Source organism: Procambarus clarkii, chromosome 9, assembly GCF_040958095.1.
Source record: "Procambarus clarkii isolate CNS0578487 chromosome 9, FALCON_Pclarkii_2.0, whole genome shotgun sequence".
Classification (NCBI taxonomy): Eukaryota; Metazoa; Arthropoda; class Malacostraca; order Decapoda; family Cambaridae; genus Procambarus; species Procambarus clarkii.
In genome coordinates, this window is record NC_091158.1 from 19,772,536 (window position 1) to 19,793,902 (window position 21,367).

The 21,367-nt window shown below is 44.3% G+C and overlaps 1 protein-coding gene across 3 annotated transcripts in view; it reads left to right on the top strand.

The window, feature by feature from the left end:
* The window catches only part of LOC123766142 (uncharacterized), a 165,425-nt gene extending 146,720 nt beyond the window's left edge, over window positions 1–18,705 (top strand). For all 3 annotated transcript variants that reach the window (XM_069321241.1, XM_045755031.2, XM_069321242.1), the window contains 4 exons: window positions 5,115–5,194; window positions 7,429–7,494; window positions 15,777–16,004; window positions 16,944–18,705. In XM_069321241.1, coding sequence (XP_069177342.1) covers window positions 5,115–5,194; window positions 7,429–7,494; window positions 15,777–16,004; window positions 16,944–17,044 — 475 coding nt within the window. In that variant the 3' untranslated portion in view covers window positions 17,045–18,705. The remainder of the gene's footprint in view (window positions 1–5,114; window positions 5,195–7,428; window positions 7,495–15,776; window positions 16,005–16,943) is intronic.
* The last annotated feature ends 2,662 nt before the right edge of the window (window positions 18,706–21,367 follow it).

A 21,367-nucleotide genomic window follows, 5' to 3' on the forward strand; every position in this document is an offset into this window, starting at 1 on the left:
CGTCTAAATGTCGGCAGGTGTGTCTGTCCATCCCTGTAGGACTGTATGCGTTTCCTCTCTATATCTTCCACACTGCACGTCTGTCTTCCTGTCTAAACCTCAGTACCGACCTGTCTACGTGTGTGTGGCCCTGCCTGGGGCGCCTGTCTTCCTGTCCACCCAACTGTCTGTCAGGCTGTCCATACTGTCCGTCTTACCCCATGGACCTCCTGTCTACTCGTGTCTCGGTCTTTTGTGTTCCAGCGGCATGATGAACATGTTCCTGTCAGTGGGGGGGAGGGATGGGGCAGGGACCTTTCAGGGCAAAGCGATCAGGCATTTCGGCTATATATAGCCCCTTGGAAGGGGTCAGGATAAGGATTTGGGATGGGACGGGGGGAAAGAGGAATGGTGCCCAAGAACCATTTGGATAATCGGGGATTGAACGCCGACCTGCATGAAGCGAGACCGTCCAGTCCATGAAGGGTGAAGGAAGGGAGGTAGAGAATGAGGGAGAGAGAGAGGGCAGTAAACGGGAGAGAGAGAGAGAGAGAGAGAGAGAGAGAGAGAGAGAGAGAGAGAGAGAGAGAGAGAGGTAAAAGAGAGGGAGGGAGGTAAGGCGTGAGTGATAATGATAATTAATGAGAGGGGAAGGAGGGGAACTAAATTTAGGGTGAGGGAGAGAGGGAGGGAGGGGAGAGGAGGAGAATTGGGAATTAATATTGACAGGAGAGAGCGGGAAGATATGCAAGAGACGGAATGAAACTACAGGGCAAGATTTCCTGCTCAATTTTTGTCGATTCCTGTTACTATTTTGTACGTAGTGATCATATCGCTTCTTGTTTCTTTATCTTGTAGCTTTGGCAAATGTAGCACCTCCGGTAGCTAGTTAACAGCACATCTTTATGCCTCTCCAGCTTACTGCTGTGACTCTTGAGACACGGCTGAGTGATCCGGTTTCCGTTTCGCAAGTGTTAACAACTGCGCTAGTAGTAAGCATCCATCAGTCTCAGGAGACTATGGAGTTGTAGGAGTGGCTCTCCAGGGCGCAAAGCCAGGGTAGGTTGATATGGGGGAGAAGCTGTTACCCATGCAGCAGGTCCCCACCCGTCTCCACGGCGACAAGTCTCCATTGGAAAGGCAAACGCCAATACGATTGGTTCCAGCGCCGTCGCAGCAACTGGGAGTTCCGGAGTTGACCTCGAAGTTGGTGAAATAAGGCTCAGTGACTCCAAACCCGGAGACCGCCGTGGTCGGGGCCGGAGAAGAACCATCCCAGCAAGGCAAGAACGACCCCAGCCTCCTGAAGCAGAGCCTGGGGGGCCGCAAGAGCCCCAGGAGGTGGACGGGCCGGTCCCGCACTTACGGGTTCCTGACAGAGATCGTCACAGCCCTCTGTCACCCGAAGCCGGCGTCCTTCAAGACTTAAGTAGATGAATTGTGATAATTATTAAATACAACAATTATTATTATGATAATTGTGTGTGAGTGTGTGTGTGTACTCATCTAGTTGTACTCATCTAGTTGTGTTTGCTGAGGTTGAGCTCTGGCTCTTTGGTCCCGCCTCTCAACTGTCAATTGGTGTACAGGTTCCTGAGCCTACTGGGTTCTATCATATCTACATTTGAAACTGTGTATGGAGTCAGCCTCCACCACATTACTATTTAATGCACTCCATTTGTTAACTACTCTGACACCGAACAAAATTCTTTCTAACGTCTCTGTGGCTCATCTGGGTACTAAGTTTCCACCTGTGTCCCCTTGTTCGTGTCCTACCCGTGCTAAAGAGTTTGTCTTTGTCCACCCTGTCAACTCCGCAGAGAATTTTGTAGGTGGTTATCATGTCTCCCCTTACTGTTCTGTCTTCCATGGATGTGAGGTTTAGCTCCCGTAGCCTCTCCTCGTAGCTCCTACCTCTCAGTTCTGGGACTAGTCTGGTGGCGTCCCACCAGACTGTGTGTGTGTGTGCGTGACTATACACACGCACACTGGTTATGGGCGTGACAGGAGTGACACAGAGGGTTCGTAAACCATACAGCCATTTTATTCTTACTACACCAATATATCGCGCTGGAGAGAGAGAGAGAGAGAGAGAGAGAGAGAGAGAGAGAGAGAGAGAGAGAGAGAGAGAGAGAGAGAGAGAGAATACAAACAGTGGTCACAAACATAAGGTTTATGACACATTATAAAGACACATATGACTACATTCATTCAAATGAAATATACCCACTCCCGGGCACGCACACACAGTGCGATGTACACACGGGGGGCGGTGGCTGAGTGGACAGCACGCTGTACACGTAATCCTGTTGTCCGGAGTTCGATTCCCTGCAGAGCAGAGTTTCTTTTACCCTGATGCCCCTGTTACCTAGCAGTAAATAGGTACAACACACACACACACACACACACACACACACACACACACACACACACACACACACACACACACACACACACACACATATATATATATATATATATATATATATATATATATATATATATATATATATATATATATATGCAGAATTGCGATGGCAGACCAATATGGTCATTATGGTCTGGTGTGTCGTAAATCACAGGGTAAGATTGCAAGACATGAAGAAGTCAACGACATCATCAAGAGGAGCCTCGCCACGGCCCGCTGCCCAGCACAAAGAGAACCACACCTATTCAGACCCAACGAACTTCGGAAGTGCCCAAACGCTTCCCACCTGCTTCCTGGGAAGGATGGTAAGCAAGTGGTGTGGAACTACACATGCGCTTCCACACTAGCCAGTACCTTCCTCCAACACAGCACAAGCGAAGGGGAAGGCGCTGGTTCTTGCAGCGAAACGCAGAAAGTCGTTATATACAGAGGTCTGGCACACTGCTACAGCTTTGTTCCGATCGGCTTGGAGATCCTCGGCTCGTTGAGAAAATGCCCCAACTAAGGGCCCCTGAACGACCAACATACCCACGAACTAAGGGACCCTGAACGACCAACATACCCCCCAACTGAGGTACCCTGAACAACCAACATACCCAACTGAGGTACCCTGAACGACCAACATACCCCAACTAAGGTACCCTGAACGACCAACATACCCCAACTAAGGGACCCTGAACAACCAACATACCCCAACTGAGGGACCCTGAACGACCAACATACCCCAACTGAGGGACCCTGAACCTCACGGGCGCAGCGACCGACAACTAACATGGCCGCTGTATTTATATGAAAACTATCTGGGACATAGTGTTGCCTTAACTTGGAGGCGTTAGAGTAAGTTATAGGATACTTGGGGCAAAGTTTGGCCGTCCTCGGGAAATATCAGTCATGGATTAGGCATTTATTTGATTGAGTTATCGCTCGTTATAACCCGTTCATGAATACTGAAGGTCTTGAGCCGATTTAACTTAATCCCATGACTGCACCTTCGACGCACATGTGACATGTATACAACGCACATGTGGCATGTATACAACGCACATGTGACATGTATACAACGCACATGTGATATTTATACAATGCACATGTGACATGTATACAACGCACATGTGACATGTATACAACGCACATGTGGCATGTATCAACACACATGTGGAATGCATACATGGTGGGTTAGGGATGATAACTCCCGCAGTGATATCCAAACGGCTGATATCCCTCCATACAACTTATAAATAGATGGGTTAATATTTCAATATTATATATATATATATATATATATATATATATATATATATATATATATATATATATATATATATATATATATATATATATATATATATATATATATATTTCACTGAATATGACTGCATATTCTGTATTGATTATTTTCTTGTTTAGGGCTTCTATCCCTCTGACTAGTGCTCTGGCATCTTTCTTTAACTGGAAGAGGAGTTCTCCAAAGTTCATCTTCGTTCGAGGTGAAGAAAAAGAAATAAATAACTGTAGAATGTATTACACTTAATATAAAGTTTACACAACGTTTCAAACGTAAGTTGAAAAAGAAAGAGTTGGGACAGCGGGTCGTTCAGAGTCCCCTCCCCTCGGGGGAGGGGGGACTCTGAACGACCTGAACTTACCCTGAACTTACCCTTTCCCCTGAGGGAAGGAGACCCATGTAATGTACCCATGTACATTCTCATGTACCCACCTCACCCAAACCAATAAAAAGCAAGCGTTATGTCAAATGTTTCGTACACAGTGCATCAAGTGTATCATAAGTGTAGTGTTAAGTGTAAAGAAGTCTTGGAGAATGTAAGAAGCCCTTACGAAACGCTACTAGGCGTCAGACCCTTAATAAAAATGAATTTTGGAGAATTCATATTTTCATTACCACCGACAGTGAAGAAAAAGATAAGAAATATTGAAAAAATCGTGTTAGAATTATTAATCTTACTATTTCGGTCTTATTCAACAATATATATATATATATATATATATATATATATATATATATATATATATATATATATATATATATATATATATATATATATATATATATATATATATATACCACAAGGTTGAGGCTTTTACGACAAACATGATATTCCAGGCATATACATGACAAGATAAATAAAATAAATAGATATGTGAATGGCACATAAAAAAAAATTAAAATTTAAAAACATACCCCAATTTCTCGGTGTATATATATACATGCAGAGTGATTTTGTATTGGATTCAATATCAGGGCAAAATTTTACATGCTAGCTGGACAGTTTAAGATGTTGTGGTGGCCTTAAGTCCTTAAGTCCAACACTAAACTAGTCTGAGGACGATAGATATGTAGATATGTAGTAGATATATATTAGATATATAAATATACCTAGTAGACATATAGGCGCCGCAACGCCGCCCATTGCAGCTCCCGGCCTCCACACACACACACCCGCCCTCAAACACTGGATAATATGAACAAATCCACAAGGGCCTTGACGAGGATTCGAACCTGCGTCCGGGAGCATCCCAGACACTGCCTTAATCGACTGAGCTACCACAGGGTTAAATGTCGTACTACTGAGCTACTCGATGACATAATATATTGAAAGCTGTTTGCTAGAATGCTGTTTGTTTGTTAGAATGTCTTACTATGTCAACCTGTTGTTAATCATTCTCTCTCTCACACATACTTTTCCAGATGTGTGAACGGGTACGCGGGGGAAGAGGTTCCGTGCATATGTTACCCGTGCTGGGGAGGATCCTTCTGTCAGCGTTACGGTACGTGAACCCTCTCTCTCTCCCCTCACACACACACACACACACACACACACACACACACACACACACACACACACACACACACACACACACACACACACACACACACACACACACAGGCAGGGTAGCTGGCATAGTGTAGTGTGGTGGAGACACAACAAGGGACTTAGTACTCTAGTACTTCACACACACAGAGATCACACTAACGTGATGCATCAAATGAACAAATCCACAAGGACCGTGTCTGGGATGCTCCCGGACGCAGGTTCGAATCCTCGTCACGGCCCTTGTGGATTTGTATACTAGTACTTACCTGGACAGTACACTAGTGACTTACCCAGCCAAACACTACCCTCACCCACCAGTAATTGACCATAGGGAGAGGTGAGGGAGAGTAGTGAGAGGGGGGGGGGGAAGAGCACTATCACTGGCATTATTATAATAAAGTACCTTACTGAGAGTGTCATCAAGGTAGGGATTTAAGAGGCAGTAATCCCCCGTCCAACACTACCCACGAGGGGATTTAGAAGGCTCAGCGTGTGCTTAATAATACCACCAGCTTGGAGATTTATGTGGCGGAGGTATATAAGACTAAGGCTTAGAAGGCAGTAATCCCCAAGCAAGACAATCAGGGTGAGGATTTATAAAACAGTAATCCCTCGTGCAGCAACACCAAGTCAGGTATACCCCACACCTGTCCAACACTACGGGCCAAACACCTGGCTACCAATCGCCCCCGTCGCTGCCTGTGTTTGTGGTCTCAGTAAACAAACATTACACACCAGCTGTGGTAATCCCATCCCTTTCAATTACAAAATGAATTACTGAATAAATACCACAGCTTCTTTGCCTAAATTGAAAGCAGGAACCCTTTCATCTGGTGCGGGTCTCTGTGCTCGCCTCTATCACCTCTATCATATGCTCACATGTTTGTATTTGCAGGATCGAGCTTCAACTCTTGAGCCCCACCTTTCCAGCTGCTGACTGTGTCATACAAAAATTTCCGATCAATCTCTCTCTCTTCACTTTTAAAATAATGAACGACTGTTGGCTTCTGTAACCTGGTCATTTAGTTGTTTCCATTTTAATAACAATTTCTTGCGCTAAAATATATAAAATAATTCAAACATCTTCGACTCATTTGTTTGACAAGTTTTCATTTATGTCCTCTTGTTATTTTGAGCATTTTATCTTTTACCATCCAGTAAGTCTTATCTTATGTCTCTATCATGTCTCTTCTTCCTCCTCTTTACTAGCGACGTCAGGTCTAGTTCTCTGAGCTTCTCTTCATACCCCATCCTTCATAATTCTGGGACGAAGCTTATGCTAAGCTTTCTATCTTTTCTAGTTTCCCATTAGGTATTTTCAGGGTGAGGCTCCACAATGGGGCTGCATTCTCCATGACTAGTGTCACGTAGGTGGTGTGCAGTGATCTGAGCGTTTTTCAAGGTTAAAGTTCAAAGTTACTTTAAAGACCAACTCTGAATTGTCTTGATCAATTTGGAATTATTTGCAGTTCTCTGATCTGATTCCCAACATTAGTTTTTTGCATCATTTAAAACTTCATGAACTGTCAACCACTGTTTCCTATCAGAGAGGCACTCCCTCATCCACCTTAGCCCTTTCCCAGTTACACCAGCGTGTGCCTGGGGCCAGATTCACGAAAGCACTTACGCAAGCACTTACGAACCTGTACATCTTTTCTCAATCTTTGACGGCTTTGGTTACATTTATTAAACAGTTTACAAGCATGAAAACTTGCCAATCAACTGTTGGTATTGTTATAAACAGCCTCCTGGTGCTTTGGAGCTCATTAACTGTTTAATAATTGTAAACAAAGCCTCCAAAGATGGAGAAAAGATGTACAGGTTCGTAAGTGCTTGCGTAACTGCTTCGTGAATCTGGGTCCAGAGGTGTACTGGTGGTACAGGTCTGTAGTGCCGCGACTCTGGTCCTATATTATGGCCACCATTGCAGGCGATGAGTAACAATAACGTGGCTAAAGTAATTCACAATCAACTTGAGAATGGTCCAGGACGGACCGAAACGTCGTCGTCCCTTCACCTTCTAGTGTGTGGTCTGGTCAACATGGCCACCATTCAATATTTTATAATCTCCAGCAGTTCTCCTATTTCTAGTGGATCATTATTGGTAACGGGAGGCTGCACAGTTCATTATCTGCCTCTTTCAGTGTCGTCTAAAGTAGCACTCACTAACGCCATCTGTCCCCACAGAAGACAACTACGCCCCTCGCTTCCTCGTCCACGGAGCCACGGCTGTCGTGCCTGAGAATATTACAGGTGAGTTACGTGGCCTTTACACCTGGTTAATTAAGGCTCCACCTCCTGCCTCCACCACGGGGTCATACCCCCCCCCCCCTCCCTTCCCCCTTTCTCTCTATCCCTCTGTCCTTTTCCCACTCTCCTCCCTCCCTCACTACATCCCTACGTCCCCCTGTTTATTATCTCCCTACTTCCCTACCTCCTTCCTTCCCTATCTCTACCTCCAACCTCTTCTCTAGTTCTCTCCATTCCCGTTCCTTCCTTCTTCCTTACCCGTCTCTACCTCTCCTTCAATCTCTCTCTCTCTCTCTCTCTCTCTCTCTCTCTCTCTCTCTCTCTCTCTCTCTCTCTCTCTCTCTCTCTCTCTCTCTCTCTCTCTCTCTCTCTCTCTCTCTCTCTCTCTCTCTCTCTCTCTCTCTCTCTCTCTCTCTCTCTCTCTCTCTCTCTCTCTCAACAGGACCGACCTAATATTTTTATCATAAAGCAGGTCATTGGATTTCCCGCCGCCAACACTAAATAATCTTCATATAATATTTTCACCTTCTGACGCTAATGACTGCAGATAATATTATAACTTCATGGTGGTCTTCGTGGTCATATATTGTGGCGTTGTTGGCTCATGTGTTGTGGGGGGGGAGGGGGAGTGGTGGTGTGTGGTGGTGTGGGTGTGTGTGTGGGGGGATGTGGTGGTGTGTGGGTGTGTGGTGGTGTGTGGGGGTGTGGTGGTGTGTGGGGGTGTGGTGGTGTGTGTGGGGGTGTGGGGGTGTGTGTGGGTGTGGTGGACTGGTGTGTGGGGGTGTGGGTGTGTGTGGGGGGGATGTGGTGGTGTGTGTGGGGGTGTGGTGGTGTGTGGGGGTGTGTGTGTGCGGGTGTGTGTGGGGGAGTGTGGTGGTGTGTGGGGGGAGAGTTATTATCGCTATCCCTTGCATAATATCGCTATCCCTCGCATAATATCGCTATCCCTCGCATGGTATCGTCATTCCACGCTTAATTTCCTTTTGGTACACTTAATCTGGGTATAGCCAGCGCACAGACGGCCGCGCACACGCGGTAATCCCCTAACAGCCCCTGGTGGCCGGGTGTACAATCTCCTCGGCTCCTTGGGCACGGAGCCGGAGCCCAGGAGCTGGAAGGTGCGAAGGAAGGGCATGGAACGGAAAGGGAGAGGACAGAGAGGAAAGGAGGAAATTATCAGAGGAAACGGCCAAGCCATCACGACTATACATAGCATTTGGAAGGGATCAGGATCAGGATTTGGGATGGGATGGTCGGGGATTGAACGCCGACCTGCATGAAGCGAGACCGTCGCTCTACCGCACCGTCCTAGTGGGTGGACAGAACAGAAAGGAGAAAATGGAAAGTTGGGATTATAGAGTAGAGGAATAGGTGATAATGGAAGAGAATGGCATAAATGAGAGATGAGAGAGAGAGAGAGAGAGAGAGAGAGAGAGAGAGAGAGAGAGAGAGAGAGAGAGAGAGAGAGAGAGAGAGAGACAGACAGACAGACAGACAGACAGACAGACAGACAGACAGACAGACAGACAGACAGACGGACGGACGGACAGACAGACAGCGTGTGGTTGAGAACAAAAAAGACAGACAGACAGACAGATTGCACCCATTTGGTCAGGAAAATTGGCGGTAATTCTGACGATATTGCTGTGCGTGTTGAGCAGACCTGGAGACTCCCACTCACACTAACAAGACACTGCCACACCTTGTACACCCCACACTGTACACCCCACACTATACACCCCACACTGTACACCCCCACACTATACACCCCACACTGTACACCCCCACACTGTATACCCCCCACACAATTACTGGCGGGAATTAGTCAAACACAGCAGGGGGGGGGATGTTGATGTTCTTGTCTGGTAGTAGAGCTGGTAGATGTAGATGATGTAGCCTGGTAGTAGGGCTGGTAGATGTAGATGATTAGGGCTGGTAGATGTAGATGATGTAGCCTGGTAGTAGGGCTGGTAGATGTAGATGATTAGGGCTGGTAGATGTAGATGATGTAGCCTGGTAGTAGGGCTGGTAGATGTAGATGATGTAGCCTGGTAGTAGTACTAGTAGATGTGTTGCTTTGAGAAACTAAACTAACCTAACATCCCAAAATGTTGGTAGATAAGTTTCTAGCCGTTGAAATGCTACAACATTAATGCAAATTAGTTTTGTTTTTAACAATATTTTGTTGTTATTGTATGTTATTATTTTGTTATTTTTATATCCATTTAATTAAATATAGTTTTCAAATGTTGTGTAAGTAGTTAAGCTGGATATTAATACTGTGTATATTAAACAGCTATATTAAACGGCCGGATGTATATTAAACGGCCGGATGCTCGTGGCTTTGTGGTTAGCTGGACGGTAGAGCGACGGTCTCGCTTCATGCAGGTCGGCGTTCAATCCCCGACCGTCCAATTGGTTGGGGCACCATTCCTTTTCCCCGTCCCATCCCAAATCCTTATCCTGACCCCTTCCCAGTGCTATATAGGCGTGATGGCTTGGCGCTTTCCCCCTGATAATTCCCTTCACTCGCCCCACAACTGAATGAGCCCGGGTTCGACTCCTTGGCAGATCGAGAGGGCACGTATCCTTACAGCTGATAGCAGTAAATAACTAGGTACCCTCCAGGAGTTAGGCAACTCTTGCGCATTGAATTCCGTGGAAAGGTCAGTTTGTTTGCCTTAAAGGTCAGGTTGTTTGCCTTAAAGGCTCGCCTCGGTAACCCTAACAAGCGTGCCGTTCCAAACAATGGAAAGCAGCACTTCTATAAACAAATCCACAAGGCCCGTGATGAGGGTTCGAACCTACGTGAGAGGATCGTAGGATTAGGATCCCCTTGTGGATGTGTTCATTTGATGCATCGCGCTATTGTGATTTCTGTGTGTAATCACTTCTATAGATGCTGTGAGTACATTGTTGATCACTCTGCCTGTGATTGCTGCTCCTGCAACCTGGTATTGTCTGGTAATGCTGAGAATTGCCTGACCCCCCACTGGCGGGTCAGGCAGTTTGCTTTCCATTGGAGACTTTCAGCTCCGTGAAGAGGGGGAGGACCTGCTGCCTGGGTAACAGCTTCTCCCCCGAATCAACCTACCCTGGTGAGGATAACTATGGCGTGTGGTTAAGAGTTCTCGTGTGAGTCAAGGATATCTGCATCAGTTAATGAGTCTTAGGTGTGTATGTATCCACGCCTACATACTCCCCTCCACAAACATACTAACGCCAACATATACACATGTGCCCCCACGTACACATATAAACGCCCCACACACACATATATACACACACGCACGCCCGCAAACATACATACAAACGGCCACATACACAGAAAAACGCTCACATACGCGCGTGTTCATACACTCGACTAATGAGAGACAAACATAGTCCCGCCGGTCCTGACCACAAGGGCGACACACACACACACACACACACACACACACACACACACACACACACACACACACACACACACACACACACACACACACACACACACACACACACAGTCTGCCCCGTGCCCCCGGGAATATCATTGACGCACCGCGGCGCTAACAGTGGACGTATATGCTGGAGACATACACCATCCACCACACACCCACACACAAAAGAAATAAAGTGACGGTACAGCCCGCCATCCCACACTAGGAGAGGGAGGATGAGAACGTCTTCCCCAGCCTCGCCGACCACTCGCGTCTTTCTAGGAAAAAAGAGAAAACCTTTTTATTCTGTCGGGTTTCAGGTACGACGCTTTTTATTCCAGGTTGTTTATGTAAGTATTAAAATGAATGCCGTCTCAGACCTGATGTACGAAAAGGACCCGTGAGAGGTATATTATGATGATGGAATAATATATGCGCCTCCACCCTCACTCATATATATATATATATATATATATATATATATATATATATATATATATATATATATATATATATATATATATATATATCCACCTTTTACTGCCGTTCTGTCTCCCTAATTCCCTACGCCCTCAACCCGTCTCTCCCTCAGTTCCCCAATCTTCAATCCATTCTATCCCTCCCTCAAACTCCCTCTTCACTGTCACCGTAGTTCCTCCACTCTAAATCTCCACCAATTTCGTCCACTAACCTTCCCTCTTCCCCATTTCCCTCCCTCCCCTTCTCTCCTTCCCCCATCTCTACCCCTCCCCTCGTCCCCTTCACCATTGTGGGAGTCATTATACTGTACAAACTTGTAGTGAAACTAGAGTTGTTGTAGGATATTGTCCCCGAGGGCTCCCCGTGTGTCTACACCTCGGGAGTGTGTCCTCACTGCACACAGCTACACTAGTCCAGCTCACAAAGTTCAATGTTTGCTTCGTAACTTGTTGTTTTCAGTTGTCTTGGTGTAAGTGTGGCTGATGACTGTTGTTGTTTTAGATTCAGCTACTTAGAACTAAAGTTCCAAAGTAGCACGGGCTGTGGTGAGCCCGTAGTGGACTTAGCTGGCGCAGGAACTCTTTCTCGGAACCTCTTTCTTAAGGCATTGGTGTAACGGTTAAGGTGCGGAGTACACAGCATCCGGCCACTGGCGGTCATAAGGAACATGCGGACTACACAGCATCCGGCCACTGACAAGAGATAATTAGGATTGTGATCACAATGAGCCAGTCATCTGCTGTAACATGGCGGCGGCCCAAAGAGAGAGAGGGCAGCTGTTGACACCGTCTACAAGCAGCTAAACACTGAGGCCTCTGTTCACCTTAATGTATAGATGTTGTATGAGAAAATTTCTGTAATTAAATTTAGAAGCGAGCGAGACTGGACGAGACTTTTCTTTCCATTGAGTCAGTTATGTCTGGAGCCAGTAACGGTTCCTCTTAATAAATTCAAATTCAAATTCAAATTTTTATTCAGGTAAAAATACATACATTCAAGTTCAAGTATGTTTATTGAGACAAGAAAGAACTACATCTCAAAGGGATAGAGTAGCTTAGGCTATTTCTACCCCATAGATGATGAGTTACAAAGGTAATGTTGGATTTATAGAGCTCGGACATACAATACCTAAAGCCACTAGTACGCATAGCGTTTCGGGCATTAATACGCGTTATTAGCGTTGGCTAATTATATCTTGCTACTAATTGTACTTCAAGGCATTTATATATTATTATTTTGTTAGAGAGTTAAACAAAAGTTATATAAAGTTCATGGTCGTCTCTCATATGGAAGGTTGGCATCAGATTTGCAGAGATGTTGTTTCTACGTTACATGATATTATTGTGATATTAATGATGCTAATTTTATGAACGTTATATTATTTGATTTGATGTATGCTTTATGGCTGAACTCACATTAAATAATATGATGCAACCCGTTCTCGCACTTTCTTTTAGTCAATATTGACTTATTAAATGTTTTCTATGAAGCTTTTCAAGGTAAACTAGTATATTTAGTATGTCACATATGCACGTATTTAATAAGTCAATATTGACTATACGGAAGTGCGAGAACGGGTTGATGATGAGCGTGTTCTTCTTGCTTGTTGCTGCAGGCAGACAGCCTTGTTTTTGTTAGTGTCATCATCTTTCCATACATATTTGTGTTTAGAATCTCGCTCATCTGGTGACGTTGTAAACATGTAGTTCTAGTGCTTGTATGGGGATATATTAATTCCCGTTACTTGTGTTTCAGTGCAAGTATTAGCATTTGGTGAGCGTGTTGATGTGATGATGAATACTGTAATATTAGTGGGATATATTGTGTGTGGGAGCTGCCTCGTATGGGCCAATAGGTCTTCTGCAGTTACCTTTGTTCTTATGTTCTTATATCCCACATGTGCTCCTCTCTCCCTCCCTCCCACATCCCAACATGTCACCACTCCACATACAACAACATAAGCTCCTCATATTCCTCCAAAACACCAGTATGATGACAAAGTTTAATTCCCGGTGTAGACGATGAGTTACAATGACGTGGCTGATGATATGATGATCAAACCACACACCAGAAGATGAGGAGACGACGACGCTTTAAATCACGGGTTCATCATTTATGTTCAGAGAGCGGCGTTCCCTCGTTCATCATTTATGTTCAGACCGCAGCGTTCATTTATGTTCAGAGAGCAGCGTTTTACCACCGTTCTGCAGACACAATAATAACTTCCTGCCCTCGGGAGATAGGCAAATTAATACTGATAATTAAGTCGTATACTTTTATCGGAGGAATATATTATTATATTCTGATTATTCATTAAAATAATTGTACTGTAATGGGAGCAGCTTGGCCAGGCGAGCGTGTACGAAACGACTTGCGAACCGCCTTAACATCTTTCCTCAATCATGGCGCCTTTGTTTACAGTTATTAAACAGTTTACGAGCTCCGGATCACTACGAGCTTTAAAGTTTCGACGCTCGTAAACTGGTTAGTAAATGTAAACAACGCCGCCATTATTACGGAAAGATGCACAGGTTTGGTAAATGTTGGCGTAAGTCCTGACTTTGCAAGGTTTGCAACGCCCCCTATACCGTAAGACCCAACTGTGGCTCTTCTAACGTATAGGGTCTAAGCCAACGGGCTGAGAGCCTGCGGCCTTCTGGAGTCACCCTTGAGAAGTCTACTACACCTGGAGGACCAGCTTCAGCTGAGTACCTCCACCTTGGGACCAGGTATCCCACTGCTTTCTTGCAAAAAGCAATCCTCCTTCCCCCCCCCCTCCCCAAGTCTCCTCCCCTCCGGAACAAGTTCCAAGTAGCACGGGCTATGGTGAGCCCGTAACTTACCTGGCACAGGAGCGGGGCAAGAAGCTCGGGCTATGGTTAGCCTGCTTACCTGTCTACATCATCACTACTCTTTAAGTAAACCTAACCCAGCCCAGAAGCCCAGCCCAGCCCAGCCCAATCTGACTTAACGTAATCTAAATTAGTGATAAACCTTTGGTGTTTGATATATGGTACACACGAGGTGTGTGGCGTTACTATAACGTCATAACTGTAATTCTGGGTCAGGTTTTGGGTGTTACGGCTGCACGCGGCTCCCGTCCACCAGCCCCCGTAATGCTCTACACTCACATCTGAAAAAGAAGACGTTTGTTTGTGGAGAGACGATCAAAGGAACACTTACTTCTCCAGCTGTTGGGTCAGCAAACATACGCTGGAAAATTACGCGAACTATGGTCTTTTTTAGGGCCAGGGTTTTCAGGGGGATGGGGGGAGCGGTTTGGGTGTGAAGGCCGTTCAGGGGGAGCGGGCGGCTAAGTTGCGGGGTTCGGTTAGGGTGCAACGGCTTACTTACGGAATTGTTTTTCCTGTTTGTTTTTCTGTTGGCGTTAACGATCTCTTGCTTAAGTTCGTCCATGTTCTCATAGGTCATCCAGAGGCTGGGGTGTGTGGCATCGCTGTGTCCTTCTCTTTCCTAATTGCAATTGTATCTACTACAAAGATTTTCTTCTTTTTCTTTCTTTAGGCAGCACACTCCGTCTCCCGTTCAATGTGCCCTGCTGTGTGTCTTCTTTGTCCTGTTCCTATCATCAAGACTTTGTATATATCTAAATTACGGTGTGGTGGAGTGTGTCTAGTTCATTGTGCAGGATGTCACAGTTCCCTCTCCCTGATTCTGTCCATTAGTTCCACAGTATCCGCCTACGTTAATACCAAGACAATTGCCTCTTATCAGGTCGTTATAGAGAGTATTCGGAGAAGGATGGAGCGTAGTACTGAAAATTTTGGGACTCCAATTTGACCTCTTGCTACACTGATTTCTGTCGTCTCACTTTGGCCTCTTACTTCTTCACAGAGGTAGTCCTTCGCCCTACTTGGTACTATTCTGCCTGCTTCGTGTGTAGGAGTGTCGACATTCTGATAATTAAGGAAGAGGCAGTTTGTCCGACCTTATTTTGTCTGGATTATTTACCTCGTCCAGTCGTAAAACTGTAATGAGTTTGTCAAGGAGACTTGTTCTTGGCTGAATGCATGCTGCTATTTGGAGATGAAATTAAACGTGTGTGTGTGTGTATTCACCTAGTTGTGATTGCGAGGGTTGAGCTTTGCTCTTTCGCCCCGCCTCTCAACTGTCAATCAACTGTTACTAACTACTAACTAATTTTTCTTCCCACAACCCCCCAGGAAGCAGCTCCGTAACAGCTGTCTAACTCCCAGGTACCTATTTACTGTGCTAGGTAACAGGGGCATTCAGGATGAAAGAAACTTTGCCCATTTGTTTCTGCATGATCCGGGAGTCGAACCTGATCCACAGAATTATGAGTCCTGCGCGCTTTCCACTCAGCTGCCAGACCCCGCCATTCACCACCCATCTCTCCCTGGCCAGGGCCGGTGTACAGGGCGTGGGCCACCGATGGGGACCTGGGGTTGACGTGTCCTCTGGGCACCGAGGGCCCTGGCAGGTGCCCCTGTGCCTCCGTCACCTACCAGCTCTTCGCGGCCCCTGGCGACCACCGCTTCGGCCTCCACCAGGACACTGGAGTCCTCTCCAGGAACACCAGCGGCGCGTCACTCCTGCCGGGGCAGACCTACGCCTACAAGCTCATGGTGCAGAGTAAGTGGTGTTGCTGCTGGTTGTCAGGGGTAGTTGTGGTGGTTGTGATGTTGTTGATGACAGGTTACTGGTGGTGGTAGTGGTCATGGAGGTATTAGTAATGATGCTGAGTGTGTGTGTGTGTGTATAATTGCTTATATATGCCCTTGCAGGTTAAACCTCAGCTCCTGCATCCCACCTTTCAATCGGCCAGTCTATGGCTCCCACCACTTACTACTTGTCATTCCTACTGATACTACCTCCCCCTTGCAGCTCAGTCGACTTTCTCATTGATCTTACAGTCCAGACGTGCTTCACTATGGCTCACCTCACTATGGTCTAGTGTCACCCAGGTACTCTCGCCCTCCACCTCTTCATATTAATTAACATTTCGGTTCTGCCAACCTTTGTCAAAACTCTAAGACTCTTATATGTATACTAACTAATATACGCACTAACGTGATATATCAATGAGCAAATTCATTGGAGCAATGCAGGGATTCGAACCTCGACCTGGATAACCCCAAGTCGCGCACCTTACCTCCAACACACACTCCGGAGCGTCTGTTGAAGAACTCCATTACCTATACCAGGATGCACGGGGGTAATATGTTAAACTTGGATTGGCTTCAGTTGGGGCCTCCCGACGCCCTGTGGCTTCAGTGGCATCCCAGGTTATTTATCTTATACCGTGTCGTGGTCCAGAGGTAAGGTGCGCGGCCTGGGAGTGCCCAGGTCGCGGGTTCGAATCCCCTGCATTGCTCCAATTAATTTACTCTTATCTGTCGTAATTATGTAGCTTCTAACCCTTTCTGCTTGTCTGGTGGTGTGAAGTCTAACAGCCTTTCCTTATAGCTCAGTGCTCCTTGTTCAGGAACCAGTATTGTATCAATCCTTTGTATTTTCTGTAGTTGTATTATGTGCTTCATCATGTGGGGGATTGCCCCTACCTCTCCTCAGGTCTTCCGAAGAGGGAGAGAGTACAGGACCTGCAGTACGACATCCTTGATCTGAAGATCTACATCAGCCCCGACTACGTCAAGATCATCCCATGGACCTGACCCGAGTCCCAGGGCGAGGAGAGCGCCCTCGCCCGCCACGGTCTTCTCTGAGGTCGCTGCTGGTGTCTGGAAGGCCCGTCTTGGCGGTGGAGCTGGAAGCCTTGTGTGAGACCCATCTCCTTACCTACGGACTTACTTAAGGACATGACGCAGTTTTTTGTAAGTCGTCCTCGGTGGTGTGGGTGGAGTGTGAGGAGGAGAAATGGTCTCGCCCTTCACAACGCCATCCGAGGACGCGGCTGTAGGCTGTCAACGTGGGTACAAATAGAGGGTGAGCGGGATTCATCCTCAGATAGTACCTCACTGCCGATATTTTTTGTGAAGGATCAGAAGACAACAGTGGTCCTCCTCGGCATTATAACCTTTTAGTATAAATATTTCAACAGTGTTCCAGAACAACAAAATAAAGAGTTTTTAAAGGCAAAAACTAGAGGAACAAATTGGTAGCCTTGACTTAGTTTAGAGAGTATTTTTGACCCTTCTTGTTTCCATAGAGCCTTAGGTGTCTTGAAGGTCACCTGTCTCCCCTAGCAACCAGGAGCACAGGTTGAGAGACACAGTCAGCCAGACATCTGTAAATGTAATCTTAGTGTATGAGCGTAAGTGTCGTAATACGTCATCCTGAGAACACCTCAGTAGCTTCTGTGTAATACCAACATCTTGAACAGTGTACCTGTATTCTCAGTGTTGCCCTACCTCGTCTTCCTCTTTGTTTTCATTCTCTTATCTGTGCTTCTCATCATCCACTTCATCTCTCCTCTTCTCCTCCTCCTCCTCCTCCTCCTCCTCCTCCTCCTCCTCCTCCTCCTCCTCCTTCTCACCACCTTCTTCCTCGTCTTCGTGATCACAATACAACAACCCCAGCGTGAGCAGATGCTCTCACTGAACTTGGAAGCAGCCAGACCTATGAACGTGTAAACATTACGCCCAGGTGTTAACGAGGCTGGCAAGCTCCTTCTGGCGCCCACCTTTGTGTACACTTCTCAGCTCTTGAACAACATATGCTATTTGGCTTCCTGAACATCACCATGAGGCCAACTAAGGCCTCAAGCTTCAGCGAATAAAAGAACATGTATAACTTTGTGCAAGAAATGAGCGATTCTTGGACCGATTTTCTATGCCAGAAAAGTTCAACTGTAAAGACTGTAGAAAATCTCTAGGCAGAGTAGAAAACGACATCAGCACCTCTAGTCAAAAGACCAATCCACCTCACAACACTGACACCTGGTGCAAGAAAAGGGAGAGTTGAGTGAGTCGAGTCTCAAGCATATATGGCCTCTAACCTTGCAAAGACAAACAAATATATAGACGGGTAGACAGACACATTCTTTCTCTTACATATATATATATATATATATATATATATATATATATATATATATATATATATATATATATATATATATTATTATTAAATATGACCGAAAAAGTAAGATTAATAATTCTAACACGAATTTTCTCAATGTTTCTTATATTTTCTTATGTTTCTTATATTTCAATTACCATCAACAGTGAAGAAAAATATAAGAAACATTGAGAAAATTCGTGTTAGAATTATTAATCTTACTTTTTCGGTCATATTTAATAATATATGTCTACAGGAAAGACTGCTACCAAAATATACTAATATATATATATATATATATATATATATATATATATATATATATATATATATATATATATATATATATATATATATATATATACTGGTGGGAGTCCCACTGGTGGGTGTTGTCCAAAGATTGTTTATCTTCACTTGTGGTTTATGCAAGTATAGGCTTATAAGCTGGACACGAGTTCTCTCACATTGACAGTGGCTTGACGAAAATTGCAGACTGACCCCTCACTCATCTGGTGCCTTCGGGAGGTAGAGATGTTTGAGATATATATATCTCGAACTATCTACTTCTTTTGTAAGGTCTGATGGCGTAGTGGGTTAAAGCATACTAGTTATGCCAGCTACTGGAAGGTAGTTGTGCTTTCTGGGTTCGAGTCCCACTGGTGGGTGTTGTCCAAAGATTGTGTATATATATATATATATATATATATATATATAATAATAATAATAAAATATAATAAACTAATATATATATATATATATATATATATATATATATATATATATATATATATATATATATATATATATGCGAACAAGCCTGAATGGTCCCCAGGACAATATGCAACTCACACTTCTGGGGTGTGAGTTTTCAGTTATATATATATATATATATATATATATATATATATATATATATATATATATATATATATATATATATATATATATATATATATATATATATATAAAGTATAGCGGGTATTAGGTCACCCCATGAGTACGATGTCACCTAACTTCTAGACGCAAACGACGAAGATACTGATGTACCTTAATGGATACCTTTTTTTCCCCCCCAAGCCGTAAGATTTATTAATAACATAAGGCTGGTGTTACATTCATATTCAGGACTAAATGTAAGAGGGCCTTTCACACAAATACATATTTTCATGTTATCTTAATGTATTGTTTTTGTTTATGGTGAATGTATATAGAGTGGACATCGGTTAAGTATTTCCATTGTACGTTAAACGATCTTCGTCTACTTGTCAAACATATCAACATTGTGCGTGAGCTTTAGAGGCAAGAATAAAACCCACCATAATAAAAAAAACAGTTCTAAGTAAACTGTGAAAGCAAGTAACCAGGCCGCGAGGACCTGTGTTTGTAAACAATAAATATCACTACTTATCCCAGTACTGAGAGTGTTACAAGTAGCAGTCATACCACGAGTGCGTGTATGTTTGTCAACAAAGTGTTATTACCAGCAGTAGCCCCGTACTGAGAGAGTGTGTTACATGTAGCAGAGTTGTACTTAGGTGTGAGTGTGTAAATTGTCAATAAAAGTTGATATCAGGTCTCCTATTGTATTATTATCAGTTGACGACCTCGAGGGATTATATATATCAGTGCATCACACTACTTAGGATCATTTCCCTGGCCATATAAGGTACTATATTATAATAATAAAAATCAAGACAGCGTTAATATAGTAATAAATTGCGGCAGAAAAAACTAATGGTTGTAATAATATATTTCTAGGAAATGTGTAACTGGACGATATTAGACTCCAACCCACACATCTGAAAGAATGGAAGGACAATATTAATTCTGGGGCATCTACAGGTAGCTGGATAATATACATTCCTGGATACATATTTTCGTCCTACATGTCAATATTATAAATGTCCAGACCTGATAAACTAACTCTACTGGGCTAGAATTATACCTCAGCCCATCCTCCTGTTTTGGTAATACTTATAGTAACGATGAGGACCATAGTATATATACCGACTTATAGCGAAATTAGAAAGTAGAAATCGGCACTACTGAGTTGGACAAACCGGGAAAACTATTTTCTACTTATGTTACAAAGACAAGGTAAACTAACCTAACCTTCCTAGGCCCAATATACGATTTATGAGGTCTAATATAGTACATATGTGAGCTATACTAGGCCTAGGAATATTTGTTTTTAGCTTCATATTTTTACGACTATAAAGTGAATAGTACAAAGTCCTGCTATCTAATTGCTTAGAACGGCAATCTTTGTACTGTGGTGCACATACAGTAGTTACAAAAACTACTATCTAAACAGAATGGGTTGTATACCTACAATTGCATAACTAGGCTGCGATATCCCACACTTAGCTGGAATAGAGCTGGAATATTCAGAGCTGGAATATTTGACGATGCCAAAATCCGCGATTGAAAACATTGAGGAATATATATATGTGTTTGTGTGTGTGTGTGTGTACATACCACACTGAAGGTGAAGGAGAGCAAACACCAGAAAATGTACCTACTAAAAGGAATACTTCATAGAAGCAGTTTTTCATTTTTTTCCCGACCACTGGAGGAAAGATCTCTTCATAAAACAAAATACTCGCATTATAGTAAATGTTTAGAGAAGCTGTTCGGCATCATGACCCGCAAACATGTTTATCTGGACACGGCCATGTTTGTACGAGGATTTTTACAAGAATTTCTATGGTGCATGAAAGATCAGAGTTATGTGTGAGGCTTGGGTTATATTTATGACTGTATCATTTTGAGGACTGGGTATTCAAGGAACTGGAATTTCACGAAAGAATGAGGATATATGAGTGACAGGAGGAATGCAGGAATGTTAATTTTGTTCATGGAATACTTACGCTTTGGATATTTTTTCTGGGTGGGACGCCTAGCTCAAGGGAATGACTCCCTTAGCTTTTAAACTGGTACCTTCCGGGAGCAAAGACCAGGCCCAACTGATCAGTCCT